The sequence below is a fragment of the Notamacropus eugenii genome, chromosome 4, assembly GCF_028372415.1.
Source record: "Notamacropus eugenii isolate mMacEug1 chromosome 4, mMacEug1.pri_v2, whole genome shotgun sequence".
Classification (NCBI taxonomy): domain Eukaryota; kingdom Metazoa; phylum Chordata; class Mammalia; order Diprotodontia; family Macropodidae; genus Notamacropus; species Notamacropus eugenii.
Window position 1 is genome coordinate 5,993,259 of NC_092875.1, and position 19,674 is coordinate 6,012,932.

Here is a 19,674-nt window from a genome sequence, read left to right on the forward strand (position 1 = left end):
AGGTCTGAACATAGTGGGAGCTGTAGTCATAGCCCTTCACACAAGCAGTTGTATGGTTAAGGAAATTTATGGTTCGGATTCGCACCTACAATAAGACACACTTGAGAAGAGGAAGCTGGATATTTTATTGATTTACAGAAAAGGCAAATGCACAGACAGTTTAGAGCAATAGCAGCAATAATTAATATATTCTAATACTAATATAATTATAGCAATGCTAATATAGATATAAGAGGAAATAGAAAATCATCACCAATCCAGGGAGGCACCAACTCCTGAATTTTCTCAGCTGGGGAATCCCAGGATACAGCTTTCAGGGTCTGAATTGGGAGCAAGGGGTCCCAGGCAGAGCATTCTGTCCATGGATGAGATTCCAAAGTTCTCCTCAGAACAGAGGCCTAATAAACCCTTCCAAACAAAGAAGGCTGACTGCCAACAAAGAGGCTAATTGCCAAGTATCCCATAAGTTGTCCATTGAGAGGGTAGCCAAACCTTGTGACAGAGTACATACATGATGTTTGTCCTTGGAGAACTGGCTAGGTTCTCAAGGCAGCAGATGTTCCATGTTTGTGTGGGATTTATCATGTCTTCAAGATTCGAGTTCACTGGGGGACACAACAGCCTATGTGTAAGGCCTGCACTGAAATATGGAAGAACTTCTAAGTTCATTTACCATTCAGCAGTCCAGACTATAGGGTAGTCTTGTCACTGGACTGAAGCAACAGTGGGACTTGGCAGCCCCTTGGGTATCTGAGCAGTCTTTTAAGGATCATAATGCTCACCTCCTGATGCGAGGAAGGGGCTAGAAAAGGTGCCCTAAAAATTATATGCTTCAACTAGCCTAACCCTTGCCTGCTTACCTTGTTGTCAAAACATAAAAAATATGAAAACTTTTGCAAAGATGATTCCACTCACTATCGACACATGAAATGTTTGCACTTATAGAAAACACAAAATCCAGTAGACCTGAAAGATGAACAGCTCTTGTTGCAAGAGAGCTCAGCAGTTTTCACATCCAAATAGCAGGTCTGAGTGAAATAAGACTGGCAAATGAAGCCCAGCTTACTGAAGGTGGAGCTGGAAACAAGTTTTTCTGGAGTGGTCACAGTGAAGGCGAGCTCTGTGAAGCTGGTGCAGGTTTTGTGATCAAGACTAATCTAGTCCACAAGCTGGTACGTCTCCCAAAAGGACTGAATGACAGGCTCATGACAATGTGATTGCCACTTTCAGGAAAATGTCACACCACTATCATCAGTGCCTGTGCTCCCACCATGATGAATCCTGATGAGGTCAAAGAAAAGTGTTATGAAGACCTGGAGACCCTCATCATCAACGTACCAAAAGAGAACATGCTTGTAATTCTGGGTGACCTTAACATCAGAGTATGCTCAGACTATCAGACATGGCAGGTAATTCTTGAGAGCCATGGAGTCAGAAACTGCAACAGCAACAGTCACTTACTACTGAAGTCTGTGCATCTCAGGACCTTCTCATCCCCACAACTCTTTCCTAAATGCAATGCTGTATTTCTTCTTCATTCTCCAAAGGGACCATGACATCAGGAAAGTGATGCCATAACTTGCAAGTGAATTGGATTTCAGCGAGGCCGGGCTATGCAGTCATCAGCCTCACTCTCTCTTCCACAGCCATCTGGCTCCAGTGGCAAGATATAGATCTTCATGACTGGAGATGGCGCAGCATTCAGTGGGAGACATTGGACTTTTCAAGCTAAGGTCTTTCCCAGGTCTGTTTGACTGAAGCAATGCCCATTCAGTGATTAAGGGTAGGTAAGAAATGAGGCAAAGAATGACCTCTTTTACTTAGTAAAAAAATAATAATTCAGGAGGGAAAGACCCTTAGGGTTTCTGTCCAAAACAAAAACAATTGCAATCTTCACTCACTCTAAGCCACCAAAATCCAGTGACCAAGTGAAGCCTGGGCTGGACCTAGTGTCGGCTCCCAGTGAGCTCAGGCAGTGCTGGCAGACCATCCTTACTCCCAGATTCACTCACAACCACAGAATGTTAGGGGGGAAAGGTTCCACCTCTTGGAAGCCAAGCTTGAATGAAAATCTTGGCTGTGGCATGCCTGAGAAATGGCCCTGCCATCTGACCCTCAGCTAGACAGTTCCGGGGAGGGGCAGCTTCTCCACCTCCTTCTCCCAATTTATATCCCTTTCAGTTAAGTCTAATGGATGCATTTCCACTTCTGTCCTTGGGGCCCAGAAGACCAGCTCAAGTTCTTCTTCCCCATGACATCATTCAAATGGCACAGTTGTCATGCCCACCCACCCCACCCTACTGCCAAGCCTTTTCTTTGCCAGACTCTACATCCCCTGCTCTTCTGACCAACCATGACCCTTCCATGCCAGACCTGCTGCCCTCCTTGGGACTGTCTCCAGTTCATCCATATTATTCCCTCCACCCCCAATTGCAAGGCTCCCAACTGAACACAACACCCTAAAATAAATAGGAGCAGCACGGTGAGGTGGAAAGAGCACCATACTAGGAAACCAGAGAGTTGGACCCATTGTTTATTAGCTGTGTGGTCCGGATCAAGTGTCTTCACCTCTGAGTCTCAGTTTCCTTATCTGTGAAATGGGGATAAGAATATGAGTGGACCACTGTGAGGCCCAAATGAAGGTGAAATAAAGTATGCCCTCAAACACACCCCAAACTAAAGTGGGAGGAATTTTAGAAGTTAGTCCATCTGTCAAGAGGGATTCCAGGAGCAGGAAAGGTTTGCATCAGAAAGGCACAAACTTTTGCCCATGCTAAAGGACAAAAATAGGGACAGATGAACTCAAAAGAAGCATTGCATTCCCTTTCTCTTATTAATCATAGTATAGGAAAAAATTAGGCCAGTAGCTGACAATATATGCATAGGAAACACTGAGAAGTAACACTGACACAGTTGGACACAGAAAAATAGTCACACAATGCAGGAAAAAGTTCAACAACTGCAAATTTCCTTTTACCAGAGAAGAATACTGGTTATGGTGTGTTGTTCAGTCTTCAGTTGTGTCTGACTTTTGAGGACCCCATTTGGCTTTTTTTTTTTTTGGTAGACATTGGAGTGGTTTGACAGTTCCTTCTTCAGCTCATTTTACAGATGAGGAAACCGAATCAAACAGGGTTATGTGACTTTCACAGGGTCACATGGCAAGTGTCTGAGGCCACATTTGAACTCATGAAAATGAGGGGCACCTAGCTACCTCTTATGGTCTTAAAAACCAGAATATAATAATAATATTAGCCAGAAACTATGAGTTAACCCTTTGCCATGTGTGCTGTCCACACATACACTTCACCATTGCTGTATGCAACAGTTAGCATGCACTATCCCAAGGAGCTGTGTGTACTTGTGGTAGAGTGTGGTCCAGACTGTTGAGGGGAAGGGGAGTAGATTTCAGTATTCTAAATATACCACTGTAGCAAATTCTTTTCCAAAAGTTAATGGAAGTCTGGCTGATTTTCAACAGGAAGCACACTAGTGGGGGCTCATAAATAACAGTATAAAAAACCACGAACCTTAAAACTATCCACAAAAACCATTAGGGAAGAAATAGTCGACTGCCTCCTGAGACCCAGCACCACAACATGCATTAGAGTTGCAGAAATAGCCCAGAGGTGTAGCATGGTTCTGAGACCTTTCATCATGCTAGCGACCAGGAAGAGTGGTGGGCACGCCTCTTCCTCTTCACTCTCACTTAGGGATCATTGCCTTTTTTCTCTAGAACTTGGGCCCTGTGCTGTTCTGCTTGGTGACTGCCTGACCTGGTCCCACTATTGCATGTCATATCCTACTCCTTGGTCATCTTCTTAACATCTGACTTTCTCCAAGGCACTGTCTTCCTTCTGACTCTGGAACCATCATTAAATCAACTCTGGCATTGTTCCTGGAAGGACTGTTTCTGTCTCCTCTTCCAGATCCAATCATTATCCCAAGAGCACTGGACCTGGAGTCAGGAAGACCTGAGTTCAAAGTCAACCTCAGACGCTTACTTGCTGTGTGACCCTGGACCAGTCACTTCACTTCTGTTTTCCTCAGCTTCCTAAACCATACAACAGAGATAACAATAGCAACGACTTCACAGGGTTGATGTTGAGGATCAAATGAGATAATAATTATAAAGTGTTTAGCACAGTACCTGGAACTTCCTGAGCGCTCTGTAAGTGTTAGCTACTATTAGTTATTAATATTGATGCTTACGACAGCCCTGGGAAGTAGGTGTTATGACTGTCCTCCTCCTACAGATGAGTTAATACTAACTATAAAGTCTGTGATGTTGTTTATTTAAATTTCTGAGATTAGTTTGTTTGCTGTGGGCAGAGAATGAAAAAAGCTAATGGGGAAAGAGGTGGTTCTGACTTGCTCCATAAACAGAGACAGAGCTGATTACTTAATTAATTACTTAAAAAATGAGATGATGCATTTTTATAAATTAGAAAGAGAAGAAAGAATGAACAGACAAACAAATGAATGAAAAATCACTTATTCAGTTCTTATCATACATCAATCACTATGCCAAATGCTTGGCATACAAAAATAAGCAAAAAGACCATGTGAGCCATCAAAGAGCTCTTACATTTTATAGGGGGGGAGGGGAAGGAGACAACATAAAGGGGAGCAAGGTCATGAGAAGGGGGTGGAGGACATGGGCATATAGTTTGGAAATAGAATGGAGCACTGGAGAAAGTTCTTCTGTCAGTCTGTTGTCTGAGGGCCAAGGTCCAGGATGTGGGGTGAGGAGGAGGAGGAAGACGAAGGAGGATCATTGTTTGGAAATATCTGAGAGAATATCAGAACACAGTCATCAGATATCTGAGATCCTGTCACGTGGAAAAGCAATTATGGGTGTTTTCCTTGGCCTCCCAGGGCAGAAGGAGGAACAATGGGGAGATATGGAAGATTTAGGATCAACATAATGAAGAATCACCTGGATCTTAGAGCAATCTGAAACCTTGGATAGGCTGTGTCCAAAGGGAATGAGTTCCCACTCCTAGCCATCTAGAATGTGAAACTGAATGAACACCCCTTTAGGATTGTAAAGAATTCCACTTTGGTGCACATTAGATCAGATGTGCTCTGGGGTCCTTTGGCCTCCAAAGCCAGTCCTCTCCCCACTCCTCCTGGTGTGTCTCTGTCCCTGTTGAGGCCTTGGAGCTCTTAGTTCATTTAAAGCCCTGGGACCTTTTCTCCTTGAATTTCCATCAAGACAAGTGGTTTACCATTCAGTTGTAGTGTTGGCTATTATTTTTTAAAATAAATTTAAATTTTACATTTGTTTGTATAAAACCTATAAATTCCCAGCCCCAATCTGAGGCTTCCAGACAACTGAAATCTTTTGGCTCAAACATTCTAGGTTGATTCACTGATCTCTCCCTATGTGTGGATATGAACTTGTCACTGTCTACGGGGGAGAATTATTTGAGGTATCCAGATGTGTGCTGGTGTGCACAAATGCAGTCATGGAGGTGTGTGGATGCTGGTCACAAATTTATGTAGGAGGTGATATCCACAGATGCCTGTCTGTTCTGTGCTCTCCATCACTGGGGCTCATTCTTTTGGGGGATTCTGACCTAGGGAGAAATTCCAGAAGGGAAGCAGGTCCTGGATCTCAGAACCTTATTCCCTTTAGACCTCACTAATGGAGGGGCTGGGCCCTGCTTCTTCTCTCTGCCCATCAGCTCCTGGGAAGATCCCAGTCTGCCTAAGGAAGTAGGAGCTGTAGGCTCTGTCCTTGAAGGATTCCCAGGTGCTGCAGGCTGGGAATACCTGGAGGGTGGAGACTGCAGAGGAGCTGGCTGGTCCTCCATGGGCAGGAGAATGGAATGTGAGGGGAGGGGAAGCCAACCTCAGGCCCTGAGCCAAGAAGCAGTTACAGTATATGTGAGCCTGACTGTGAGGCTGCCACTGGAGACACAGATTACATTTCTAGGGAACAGAGGAAAGGTGCCAGAAACTCTGCCTTCTCTTTCTCTTCACATTCAGAGGACTTCTCCCTCACTTAGCTCTAATTCACTCATCCCACAGCCCTCCGTCTCACCTTCTATTAGGGGATCTTTGAAATACGTAACATCATCCAATCCTTAATGGACGAGGGGATGTCCTTCAAAGTCGTGGGCTCTGCACAGAGTTTATGGAGGGCTTCCCGGGTCTCTTGGCATAACTTCTCCCCCAAGATGGCTTCCACCCGCCCACACCAAGCTGCCAGCTTGGGCCTTCCCTCGAAGACATCAAAACCAGCATAGACGGCCTGTAGGAAAAGACTTCAAACTCACTATTTCCCAAAATGAAATCATCTCCCCACTAGCCTTTCCCCCTCCATTTAAACTTGGCAATTTCAGTTCCACCTTCGTTCTAATCCTCTTGATTTACAAACTGGGAATTATCTTTGATGTCTCCTCCATAACCACCCCTACCCAATCAATTGCCAAGTCTCCTCTAACTTCCCAAGAAATGCTTCATTCATTTCCTTGTCTCCTATTATAGGTCTAGGCCAGGGACTCATCATCTCTTGCCTGGAAAATGGGAGCCTAATTCATCTCTTTCTAATCCATCTACCTCACAGCTTCCCAGATCATCTTCCTAAAGCACAGGTTAACCTTTCCTCTGTCATTCTCTTGCTCAACATTCTTCCAAGTTTCACTGTCCCCTCACCCAAAGAATACAGTGTAAACAGACTGGACTTGAACATCTGTCATCTTGGCTGATTTCCCATTGCTCCCTTTCCTGGAGTCTGTGTCCCAGGCACACTGGCCATTGAGATTGTCTTTGACCTTGGTATCCCATTTCCAGCCTTTACACCTAAACACACAAACTCTCCCATGCCTGGAATCCTATTCTTCTTTACCCCAATCCCACTCCCACCTCTGACTCTGGAATCCTCAGCTCCCCCTCCAAGTCTGAGCTCAGGCACCTCCTTCTTCTCTCAGTGGTTAGTCCTCTGACCTTCCTCAATGACCTTGAATTTGTTTCCTTATCTGTATGCACACTGTATCTTCCGGTAAAACACCAAGTCCATGAGGGCAGAGGTAGGCTTTCTCTCCACTCAATTCAAGCCCTTATCCTAGGGCACTTTAACCTACATATTCATCCTCCATCAAACACTCAGACTTCTCAGGTTCTCCATCTACCCATTTTCCATGATTTGTACCACCAGTGCACCTCAGTTACACACAGAGACAGTCAAACCCTTGACCTCGCCATCACCCACAAGTCTTCTACTTCCATATGTGTGAGTTCAGAAATTCCTTTATGTGGTCATGGTCTCCTATGGTTCCAGCTTCTGTTCTGCCTCACACTCCTTAATGTCTTTCTTAGTCTTCAACACAATGTCTCATTCTATTCTTTCTCAGGATATCTCTACTGTATTGACTACACTGTCCTCACTTCACCACTTCAGCCTCTTGGGAAACCATTCCAACTCAACAGGATCATCTACACCCAAGTCCTTTGCCCAGGTGTCCTCTCAATGCTCAATCCTCTCTAAGCCTCAACCCTGCATTGCTCCCACCATCCACTGCCTTTGCTCCCATGCTCATGCTATTGAATGGAGCTGGAGGAAACCACAAAACCAAGCTGACTGTGCTACACTACAGCCTTACTTTCCACACTCTCTCCTGGGTCCTTGCTGCAACAAGGCTATCCTTCTTCATTTTCCTCATGTGCTCATCCCAGCCATGAGTTCAAACCTATCCATCCCTCATCGAGTTTTCCACTGGAGACCACCTTCCACATCCACACGTGAGAGAACCTTACCCCACAACAACTTACCTAATTTCAATCAAAATATGACCCTCACATTTGTTACATCTGCCATTGACAAATGCCACTTTTCTCCTCCTCCTCACCCTCATCATTCAGACATCTTTCCCAACTGTTTCCACTTTTGCTCTTTTCTCTCGTGATGAGGTAATATTCTTCTTGCCATGGCAAACCCTGATACATTCACAGCATCCCGTCCTGTTACATTCCATGTCTTCTAGGAGACTGTGTCCTCTATCAGCCCCAAATTCTCACTAAACTTCCATCTTTCTCCACTTACTTCATCTTTAATGTCAACAAACATACCCACATCTCTCCCATTTTTAACCCACCCTCACTTCATCCAAGCCAAACTGCTAAATATCATCTTATATCTTTCCTCTCCTTTGTGGCCCATTTCCTTGAAAAAGAGATCTACATCAGTCGTCCATGCCTTTTCCTCCCTCCAAAATCCTCCCTCCAACTTCTGGTCTCATTATTCAACTGAAATGACTCTCTCCAAAGAACAGCAACGATCTCTCTCATAGTTGGGAAATCAAATAGCTTTTCTCAACCTTCCTCTTTCCTGTACTCTCAGCAGCCTTTGTCCCTTACCCTTTCTCACTCTCTTTTCTTCTTTCTCCTTTCTAGGTTTTCGAGACACCGTCTCTCCTGGCTTTTCTCCTATCTTCTCGGTCTTCTTTAGTGGATTTTATCCAGGTCACACACTAACAATGAGAGCACCCCAAGTCTCTGGGCCTGGGCCTTTTTTCTTCTCCCTCCAGGCTATTTCACTTGGTGAGCTCACCACCTCCCATTGATCCAGCTATCATCTCTCTAGCCAAATGATTCTCAGATCTATTTCTTCAGCCTTAAATTCTTTCCTGTCCAGTCACCAGCTGCCTCTTACACATCTTCAAACATTTCAAACTCAACTTTTCCAAAACAGAATTCATTATCTCTTCCCTCCTCTCCCATCCTTCCCCTTTCCACATTTTCCTCTTTTCTCTGAGGTTAATATCATCCTTCCCATGACCCAGTCTCACAACCTTGACATCATTCTTTACTCTATTCCTGGTATTTAACTGCTGTCCACTTCAGTTTCCTCAACTGTAAAATAAGAATGATATGAGCATCTCCCTCCCAGGGTTGTTGGGAGAATCCAATGAGATATTTAGAAAGTTCTTTGCCAACCTTTAGGCACTACATAGATGATATTCATCATTAGCTATCATTCTAGGTGCAGAAAGTGGATCCTTTATCCCCAGGAGAGAGAGCCACAAGAATCTGGGAGCCAGAATCTCAGCCAGGTGTTTCCATCAGCCCAGCATCAATGCCCCAAGGATCAAGAAGCACTCCTCAAGGGAGCCCTGAAGTTCTCCAAATCGGAAGCAGTCTTGCTATATTGGAACATGAACTTGATTAAACCAATGGTGTGAAGAAATGAAGTAAAGTGAGCCTATACCCCCGGAGGCGGAGATGGTACAGGGGAAAGTATGTCCCAGAGGCACTGAGAGAAAATGCTTGTATGCTCTTGCCCTCTCTTTGAATTGAAAATCTCTTGATGTCCTGGGGTTAAATAGAATTAAAGTGCTAGTCACTGGCCCCTAATAATGTGGGGCAACAAAGCCAGTGAGAGCTTGAGCTGACAGCAAAGACTTACCACCACCCATAGGGACCCCAGGGGAAGAAAAGCTTGGCACCTGCATAGGGAGCCAGAACACACCTCATGACCCTCCCTTCTCAATATTCCTGCCCTTTACTCCCCTCTGCAAACTCCAAGATCAGCATCTCAGCTTCTGGCTGCTCCTTCCATACAACACTGCATTGGCCAACTCTGGGCCTTTCCCCTGGCTATCCCTCATTCCTAGAAGGCTGAACCTCCTCACTCTGCTCCAATCTTCCCCGCAGAAGAATCTTGTGCTGGTGCCCCCTGCCCTCCTGCTGGTCCATATACTTTGGAGAGACTGGATCTGGAATCTGTTACATGTATGCTGGCCCCCCCATTCAATTTTTTAGTTCCTTAGAGAGCAAGACAAAGTTGTTTTACCTTCTTTTGTATTTCTTAAATTTGGCACCTACCCTGGCACACAGTACCTGCTTAATAAGTACTTGTTGTTGATGATGATGGTGTGCCTGGGTCCCAATTCCCTCAGCTGCCTAATGGAGATATTAATTCTGCCCTCCCTCCCCACCTCCCCAGTGTGACATGATCCCATGAAAAAATGCCTTGAGGGCTTTGCAAAAAAATAATGCACAGATCAATTGAGGGGTTGTGCTCCAGTCTCCTCCAGCCCCTAGAAAGGGATCTACCAAGGATCTGGAAGGCTAGGCTGAGGAGGCTCAAGGCAGGGACAAACAGGGGTGGGTATCATCTGGGAATATGCTCACTTCTGACTCTGGACAAATCCCCTTAGCTTCCAACCTTCTCCTCCTCCAACGCAAGACAGAGTCTGTCCCCCACACCTGCATCAGCTCCTCCAGTGCCATCAGATCAGCCACAGAGATCTGGTCACCAGTGAGGAAGGGCTTGTCCTGCAGGAAACTCTGCTCCAGATGTTGTAGGAGTTTTGTTATGAAGGCTCTGTTCTTGTCCACTTTCTCCTTGGGGACGTGGACATCAATGAGAGGGCCCAGCACCTGTCAGGGTGGGGAAGGAGAATTCAGTCTCAACTCTTATAACGTTAATGTAAGGTTAGTGGGGTGGGGGGGTGGGGGAAGAGTTAAAGATCTTCCCCATCCACTAATAGGCCTCAATACCTTTATTTAATTTCTATTGCGGCACTGGGTCAGAGGGTCCTGCCCTCCTGTTCTGAAAAGTGTATAAATACTCTGAGGTGAGGTTTTACTTTGTGGCTCACTCATTGGAAGTGTTTGTTCGGCCAAATGAGACTCTGGGCATCCACAAAGGAGCCCCCCAGCTTTGAAAACCCAGATGGTGGTGCTTCTCTCTGGTAACTATGTATGTATGTAATGGTCAGACAGCTGGATCTGTCTGTTGATCTGTGATGTATGTATTGCTTATGGTCAGATAGTTGGATCTGTCTGTTGGTCTTTATTTCTCTTGTATTTCTCTGTTGGTATATGTGTTTGATTAAAGTGACTGTTGACCCATTAAAAAGTTGCTTTCCTTTTAGAAAAGCAGATCTAAGAGCCTGTACAGCAGGCCCTCCTATCTATGCTGGGGTCATTGCTGTTATAACTCCACACAAGAGGTTACCTCCCAAGTCCATCTGGGTCCATCTCCCCACTTGAAGCGTTTAGGGACTCTGATCCAGGTTAAAGGTCAGGGCAGGTTGTAAGGACTCTTTAACCCCTCACCCTCAGCTCTGGCCCATTGTCTCACCTGAATCCATAGCACTGTGCCAAGTGTGCCTCGAATGGAATCACCATGCCAGTACAGGTATTCTTCAACCCGTGCCCGGGCCTGCAGGTCTGTAGGAAACCAGTGATCTGGGGTCTTATATTTCTGACTCAGGTAGTGCAGGATGGCCACACTAAAGGGGGAGGAAGGGCAGCCTTGGTTAACTACCTGCCATTGGCCACTTCCTAGTACTCTCTCCCTTATACCTCCTCAGGGCAGTATCCTCATGCATTTTCATAAATAGATTCCTTCCTTCAAAAGATTAAAGGATATCGTTTGGCCAGCCCATCCAACTATTCTTGTGCAATTGTTTCTGGGAAATTTTGTCTGGAGTGCCTTTTCTCCCCCCAGCTCCACCAATCTAGCTCTCCGTCTTTCAGGAGGAGTGACTTTGTTGAGGGGTGAGGGTAGAGGAAACAAGACTGTATAATCTCCCCCCATACCAGCACCCTGGCCCTTGACTTTCAGCCCTTGTTGGAGCCAAAAGGGTCTTTGGGAGAAGCCAAGCAAATGCCCTTTAATTACACCAGAAGGAAAAGACAAAGAAAAAAAGAAGAAACTTGGTCAACTTCTCATAGTAATTTAGAGACAAAACCAGGACTAGAATCCAGGACCCAAAGGCCCTCTCTTCTCCACCCCCAGGTTTAATCCACTGCACATCTCTCTATCTCTCTCTCTCTCTCTCTCTCTCTCTCTCTCTCTCTCTCTCTCTCTCTCTCTCTCTCTCTCCTTATGCCCTTGGATATCTTTCTGATCTCTAAGAAAGCTGAGATTATACAGGCAAGGTGAAATGTAATACAGTGCATGTCTTTATGCCCAGTGTTGGCTGGATCCTGGTTGTTAAGTCATTCAAAGCCAGAAAGGTCCATTATCTCTCTCTCCCTCACTCTATCCTTCCCTTCTTTACCCTCTGTCTCTCTCTGTCTATGTCCATCCCTCTCTGTTTCCCTCTCTCTTTCTCCCTCTCACCTCTGTATTAACTTCACAACCTTAGCCAAACTTTATAAAAATAACAACTGCACATCTCACTCCAACAGTCTTTCAAAGATAGACAGTGAAGGAAAATTTAGGAGGAAAATGAAGGTGTGATTGTGGGAGGGCACGACAGCAGTAGGGGAACTAGGCCCAGGGTCAGGAAAGGTACCTTTCTGCCAAGGTGAAATCTCCATCTTTCATGGCCGGCAGTCTCTTCAGTCTGTTCACTTTGGCAAAATCATCAGTCAGGTGCTGCCCTAAAGGGAGAGCTGATATGTCAGATGAGGCAAGAAGGACCCTCTCCCCTCCCCACTAAACTGTAGCCCTTGGGGAGCTGGCCATTGCTCCTCAGTGCTTGGGCATCCTCAAAGAGGGGTGGGATACTGGTTTCTCAGGTTTTCAGTGTGGGGCAGTTGGTCAGGATGTGTTGGGAGGACATTAGGACTATCACTATTGTCCTCTCTCTTTGTGACTCCTCACTCCTAGGGGTTGTCCAAGGACGTGAGCCCAAGACCAAAGTCATGAACATGGCCAGCTCAAGGTCAAGGTCAAGGTTGGGAGGACAACACAGAGCACAGACAACACAGGCCTCTTCTAGTCTGCCTAGGCCAAACACCTCATTCCAGAAGAGATCAAGCAGGTGAAAGGGGCAACAAGAGTGCCCCTTATTCTGTGCCTGGTTCTGACCAAAAGAGAGAGAGAGACTGGTTGCTAAAGTGGAGATGATAGAACCCTTGGGGGCAGTTGTAACCATTCCACCTGAGAGACTGTGATTTTGTTTTTCAGTCATTTTCAGTCTTGTGTGACTCTCCATAACCCCATTTGAGGTTTCCTTGGCACAGATACTGGAGAGGTTTGCCATTTTCTTTTCCATTCCACTTTACAGATGAGGAAACTGGGGCAAGCAGGCTGAAGTGACTTGCTCAGGATCACATAGCTAGTGTCTGAGACCAGATTTGAACTCAGAAAGATGAGTCTTCCTGACTCCAGGCCCAGCACTCTATTCACTACAAAGTAACTCCCCTAATCAAACTTCCCTCAATGGGCAGCCCCAACAATGGGGGGAAATGATCCCCCTTAGTCACATTATTCAGAGGCATTAGATTTCTCGGTATACACAAAAACAAAAACAAAACCAGCAAAAGATCCTAATTTGATTGCCATCACATCTATCCACTGTACCACCTACCTGCCCAGGACTGATTAAATCCTGACAGACTGAAGGATTAACAGAGAGAAATGTTTGTCACAAAAACTGGAAAAGGTGGCTTTCTCTAGTTCATTTAATAAACATATAATGAAGTGAGGAGAAGAAAGTGAGGTTGGTGACCTTGTAAGTCCTCGCTCACTGAAATCAAAGTCAACCGCAAGCCATGTCATCATCTTGATGTCATGTTCCTCTTTGCAAATGAAGGACAAACACAATTTAATGAAGTGGGCTGAGGACTTTGAGCTTAGTTGATTAAAAATATATGTGTACAAATTGAATTAATTAATGGGAAAAAAACAAATATGACATCTGGATGTGGTTTGTCCTTTGTTCTCAAAGAAGACCATGATATCAGGAAGGAAGTGAAGAAAAAGCACAATGAGGGTGGGCTGTGCAAAGTCACCAGCCTCACTTTACCCTCCAGAGCCATCTGGATCCATTGGTCAGATATAGATCAGGACAACTGGAGATGGCCCCGCCCCTGGAAGACTCTGGAGTTTGAGGTATCAAGAAAGATGAAACTGAGTCAAGTAGCAGGCTCTAGAGGCCAGCCAGTTTCCAGGGTAGCCCTGGGTCTTGTGCTCTACCCATTCATGGATTCTCTTTGAGAATGAAGGAGGAACACCAAGGCAGCAGCACTTCCCTTCCAACCCACTTCTCTCCCTCCAGTTTGCCAGTCAATCCCTTAGCTTTCTGTTCCCCTCATTTTCCTTTCCCCCACTAGTTTAGCTAAATTGGAAAGTTTTGATTTCCCCATTTAATCTGATTATTTTTAGACTACCTAATTAATTATTTTCAAAGGAATAACTAGTTGGTCAACAAAGGCAAGATGTTTAATGTGATCATGGGATTCAAGGGTGCCAAAATTAAATAAGGTTTTTTTCCCCTTGCAAAGATAGGAGGCTATGTTATTTATTATACAGGAAAGTTGGACAGGGAAGTGAAAAGGAAGAGAGGGAGGAACAGAGAGAGGGAGAGAAAAAGGAAGGAAAGGGAGAGAGGGGCAGATTGGAGGAGAGGAAGGGGAAAGTGGAAGGAGAAAAAGAGGGGGAGAAAGAAGAGAGGAAAAGAGAGCAAAAGAGAATCAGAGAGGAAGAATTCTTTTCCATGAGTTTGGAGGGGTACACCGAATAAAAAAAAAAAGAATTACCAATAGAAATAGATGAGAAAAGCAGCCTAATGGAACCACTGGTCCCCTGAGCTTGTCTGAGAGAGAAACCTGCAGGACGGGGACCAGGAAGGGGTTGGTACATTTGTCACTGGTTTGGGCTGGAGGATTCCAGTTGATTTCAGCACTAGTACTGCAAGCTGGTTGGCCCTGGACTAGAGGACTTGGAGTCGAGAGGGCCTGGGTTCAAGGAACTCCAATGACACATACTCCAATAAGCTCCAGAAACCCAGGCAACCCTCTAGTGGTAGTGGCAGGAGTTTTTTATGGTCGTTTACTAAGTCAAATCAACAAGCACCTACTAGATGCCAGTCACTCCACTAAACCCCAGGGACAGAATATCAAAGGTGTTTGTTTTGTTTCATTTATTTATTGATGAAAATCCTGCCTGTATACCCCGAGGATAGCTCAGAGCACCCAGCAGGTGGCCCAGGATGCCCTCAGGGCAGGGTGCCTAGGGCTGCGGGCCAGCTAAGAAGAGGCCCACAGTGTTCACAGCACGACTGACTCACATACAGCTGAACCGCTCCAGATCTGAGGTCCAGCATGAGCTTCCAAAGGGGAAAAGGGAATTTTTTTCTAGAATGGAGGGAAAGAGGGAAAGAAAGAGGGCGAGAAGGGGACAAGAACGCTTCCCAGTGAGAGAAGAAGGAGAAAGTATGGTCTGTGACCAGGAAAAGTGAAAGTGGGAGGCAGGGATTCTCTTTCCCCCATAAAGCCGCAGGTTTCCTTCTTTATGGAGAGCGGGCTCCAAGCTCACCTCCCTCCTCAGTGACTACCCTTCCCTCCCTGGGTAATCTCGGTCATTAGATGGCATGGAGCAGATCACTCCGTGACTGGTGGGACCCTGTCCTTGCCTCCTCCAAGCCCTATCCAAAAGGTCCTCCAAAAGTCGGGGAGCATGAGGAGGGAGGTCCCTGCCTATCTTGAGCTCTTGTGTCTGTTGCCCCCATACCTACGGCGATAGTCCGGGAGGAGGGAGCTGCCCCCTCTTTCCTAAGGAGCCCGGGGTCCATCTGCAGGATGCCCCCACATCCTGTTGGGGTTCAGATTCTGGGAACTTCCTTGAGCTCCGCTGGAATCTCCTCACTTAACCTGGCTTTTCATACTGAAATTGAGCTCTCCCTGTATCTCCTCATACTCAAATCTGTGACCATGGTCAGTTACCTCTGGATTGCCCCACCTGCTTCCTACCTAGGCGTCCCCTAGTCTGATGTTTGTTGATTACCTCCAGCAGTTTCCAGCCTTTGATTCTCCTTGGAGACCCTTCCTCAACTTCTTCTCCCATCACCCTGGACTACCAGACCACCCCTCAGACCTCTGCTACAGTCATTTCTGTATTTAAATCTCCCATCTGGCTTCCATGAAGGCGCTCAGATTCAGTCCAGCTCAGACTCTGTCTAGCTGGGATTCTATCTGGCCCGCTTGTGCATACAAGCGTCACAAATGCTTAGGCTCCTTAAGAGCCAACCCAATCTGGCAAATCTTTAATAAACTTTGTTTTTTTTTGGCTTTAAGAAGGCTTGAGTTGAATGCATTAGAGCATGACCCGGACTGTCGGTATTTTGGGGTCCCCTATCACCCCTCAACCTCGTCAATCCCGTTGGCCTCCCTCCCCTGCCCCCCCACTCCCACTTTCAGGCGGAAGGGGGAAGAGGAAGGGCTTGGCTGGGATGGAGTCCAGGACTTGGGCTGAGCTCAGGGTGAGGGGCGCAGGGTTTGTTTAAGGGTGGGGCAGAGATCGTTTGGGGGCCAGCATCTGGGGCTGGGGGCAGCCCAGCCTGGGCACTCACCCCGGAACAGCTCCACGGTCTGCAACTCGAAGGGGATGCGATTAACCTTGGCGAAGAAGTAGAGGACGCGGCAGGGCTGGGAGAGGAAATCTAGGTAGAGTTTCAAGCTCATGGCTGCGGCGGCCGAAGGGGATCCGAAGGGTCCTGGTCCAGGGGGCGGAGTTCCCAGGGTTCCGCTCTAAATAGGGTCGGGGCAGTCCTCTGCCCTCCAGGAGATCCAATGCAAAGGCCTGGAGGGAGGGAGGGAGAGCTGGAGAGGCCGGATTGGCTCCTAGGGGCGGGGTGACTGCCTCCCGGGTCTCCTTTTCCTCCACTCTCCCGCCTCTCTCCCACCCCTCCATTTCCCCCCTCCCTTCCCGCCCCATCTCACAGGCTCACTCCCCAAGTAAGAGGCACGTCCCCAAGTCCAAGTCTCTGGGCCTCCTTCCTGCTCCGTAAACCAGACGTTTTGGTCTGTCCACTGCCGCCCTGAGTGGTGGAGGATGAGTCTGGTTTGGAAAAGCTTGAAAGGGCCATGGCTCTGATCAGGGGCAAAATGGGACGGACCGAGTCTCTTGGATGACCCCATTCCGGCCCTCCTGCTCCAACGGGCCCAATTACTAGCGTGTCTCCCCCCACCCCCGCACCTCTGCCCTTCCAGCAGGATACGAGGGGATGGAGACAGAGGCCTTCGTTAGCTTCTCTGCCTTTCGTGGGCAAGTTCTCGTGCCTCCCCGCACCCCACTTTCCTGATCTGGAAAATGAGGGGATTGTTGGACTACTTGGAGGAATTGTAATGTTTCGGTCAGCTCTAAATCTGTGATCCCATATGGGTGGGTGAGTGGGAGATGGAGAGAGAGAGGGAGGAAAAAAAGACAGAGACAGAGAGAAGAGAGAGACAGAGAGGGGGAAAGAGAGACAGAAAGATAGACAGGGAGAGAGACAGAAACAGAGAGACAAGAAAGAGAAGAGGAGAGAGAGAGAGAGAGAGACAGACAGAGAGAGAGAGAGAGAGAGACAGAGAGAGACAGAGACAGAGAGACAGAGAGAGACAGAGACAGAGACAGAGAGACAGAGAGAGGGAGAGGGAGAGAGAGACAGAGAGGGGGAGAGACAGAAAGATATACAGGGAGAGAGACAGAAACAGAAAGAGAGACAAGAAAGAGAAGAGAGAGACAGAGAAAAGAGACAGAGAGAGAGAGAGACAGAGAGACAGAAAGATAGACATTGAGAGAGGGAGAGGGAGAGAGAGAGATTTGTTAATAAATCAAATAAAATATTTTTTCTCCCCAAGTTGTCGTAGCTTCAGGACAGTAGAGTCCTCTCTCGATTCCTGCCCCCTCCCCCTTCCTGGGGCCACAGAACCTAGAAAGATCCCTTCCCTGCTGGCTCTCATCTCTACCCACACACTTAGGTTCTTTCCACACCTTCTGTTTTTCTATCAAAGTAATTGCTGAATGTACACCATCCCTTTCTCCTTAGCCCAGAATCAAACCTTCCCGGGGAACAGACAGAGTTATACAAACAGCCTGGTTACAGTATCTGCCTCAGGCCCTGCTGGCCCCTTCTGTGGGGCAAACCTACTGAGCTCTCAGTGAATTCCTGGTCTTTTCCTTTAGTTTTTGTTTAGCGATACTTTTATGTGCACTGTTGCAATATTGTGGCTGGGTTCTGCTTATCTGGCTCCCTACTAGCCTAGAGGAATTCCTGTACCCACTAATATAGTCACAGTGGCCGTTTTGTGGTAGCAAAGCACTGGAAACAAAATGGATACTGTGAGTGCTCTGGTATCTGCATGAATGGAGAATTCTTTTGTGCTAAGACATGGGAAGTGTGAAAAATTCTAATAACTCAAAGGTCCACACTGCTTTAAGGTCTGCAAAACTCATTGGATCCTTAGAACAACCCTAGGGAAGGCAAGTGCTATTATTTCCATTGCACAGACAAGAAAACTGAGGGAGAGAAATCAAACTTGCCTAGGGCGACCTGACTGAGAAGGGTCTGAGACAGGATTTTAACTCTCGTTGTATCACTCTCTCCACTATTTCCACTGTGCCACCTAAGAAATTTTAAAAATCTGAATGTTGAAAATTGTCTGTATATGTAATTGGAAAACAAATATTAAAAAAAAAACCACATATTACAACTTGTTCAGCTATTGCACAACTGATGGGCATGCCCTCAATTTCCCCTTCCTTGACATCACAAAAAAGCAGCCATAAATATTTTTTTGTACATATAAGTTCTTCCCCCCTTTTTTTTAAAAAAATCCCTTTGGGATACAGACCTAGCAGTGGCATTGCTGGATCACAGAGTGGGCACAGATTTATAGCCCTTTGGCCTTAGTTCCAAAATGATCTCTAGAATGGTTGGATTAGTTCACAACTCCACTAACAGTGCATAGTGTTCAATTTTTCACATCCCTGCCATTATCTGTCATTTTCATTTTCCTTCAGATAATCCAATTTGATAGTTGGGAAGTGATATTTCAAAGTTGCTTTGATGAGCATTTCTCTAATCAATAGTCATTCAGGGCATTCTTTTGATACAATTATAGATAGCTTTGATTTCTGCCTCTGAGAACTGCCTGTTCATGTCTTTGACCATTAATCATTTGGGGAATGACTTGTGTTCTTATAAATTTGACTGTTTTCTATATATTTGAGAAATGAGGCCTTTATCAAAGAAACTTGCTGTAAATATTTTTTCATAGTTACAATTGCTAACTCTGTAATTCCCTCTATCTGATTTTCCCCTTGTTGATCCGTCTCTCTCTCCTTTCACCCTGTCCTTCCTCAAAAGTGCTTTGCTTCTGAGCACCATCTTCCCCAATCTGTTCTCCTTTCTCTAATGCCATTCCCTTCCTCCTTCCCTGTGTGGTAAGTCAGATTTCTATACTCAATTGAGTATGCATATTATTCCCTCTTTCAGCCAATTCTGATGACAGGAAGGCTCAAGCACTGCCCACCACCCCTAGATTGAATAAGCATCTTTTCAAAGCATCTTGTGCATATGGCATTCAATCACTCCACAAGTGTTTATTATTATTTTTCCCTTCCTTCCCTTCATGCAGCCACCTCCTGGTACAGGCCCTCATCACATCACACTGAGACTGTCTTTTTAAAAATTATTTTATTTGTTTTCAGTTTTCTACTCACTTCCATATATCTTAGATTATTTCCCCCTCCTTCTTCCTCCTTTTCCCCTCTCTCCTCCCTCCCTCCCTGAAATGGCATGCAATCTTATATAGGTTCTACACATATATTCTTATTAAATACATTTTCACCTTAGTTCTGTTGCACAGAAGAATTAAAACAAATGGGAGAAACCATAAAGCAGAACAAAACATAACTCAAGAGAAAATGGTCTGCTTCATTCTGCGATCCAATTCCATAGTTTTTTCTCTGGATGTGGAAGGCATTTTGCCTCAAGTGTT

The 19,674-nt window shown here is 46.0% G+C and overlaps 1 protein-coding gene across 9 annotated transcripts; it reads right to left on the reverse strand.

The window, feature by feature from the left end:
* Positions 1-105: 105 nt before the first annotated feature.
* LOC140502824 (glutathione S-transferase theta-2-like) lies at positions 106-17,197 on the reverse strand. 9 transcript variants are annotated; one of them, XM_072606849.1, is made up of 7 exons: positions 16,630-17,197; positions 16,260-16,489; positions 12,258-12,345; positions 11,096-11,246; positions 10,216-10,389; positions 6,050-6,259; positions 106-1,281 (listed from the first exon to the last, which is right to left on the reverse strand). In XM_072606849.1, the coding sequence occupies exons 2-6, from the start codon at positions 16,369-16,371 to the stop codon at positions 6,056-6,058; spliced, it is 729 nt and encodes a 242-aa protein (XP_072462950.1). In that variant the 5' UTR covers positions 16,372-16,489; positions 16,630-17,197; the 3' UTR covers positions 106-1,281; positions 6,050-6,055. The 9 variants fall into 9 exon arrangements, with proteins under 9 accessions (XP_072462950.1, XP_072462944.1, XP_072462951.1 ...); XM_072606846.1 differs by lacking the exon at positions 106-1,281 and adding an exon at positions 4,480-4,791; XM_072606843.1 differs by lacking the exon at positions 16,630-17,197 and having other exon boundaries at positions 10,141-10,389; positions 16,260-16,486.
* Between the last annotated feature and the right edge of the window lie 2,477 nt (positions 17,198-19,674).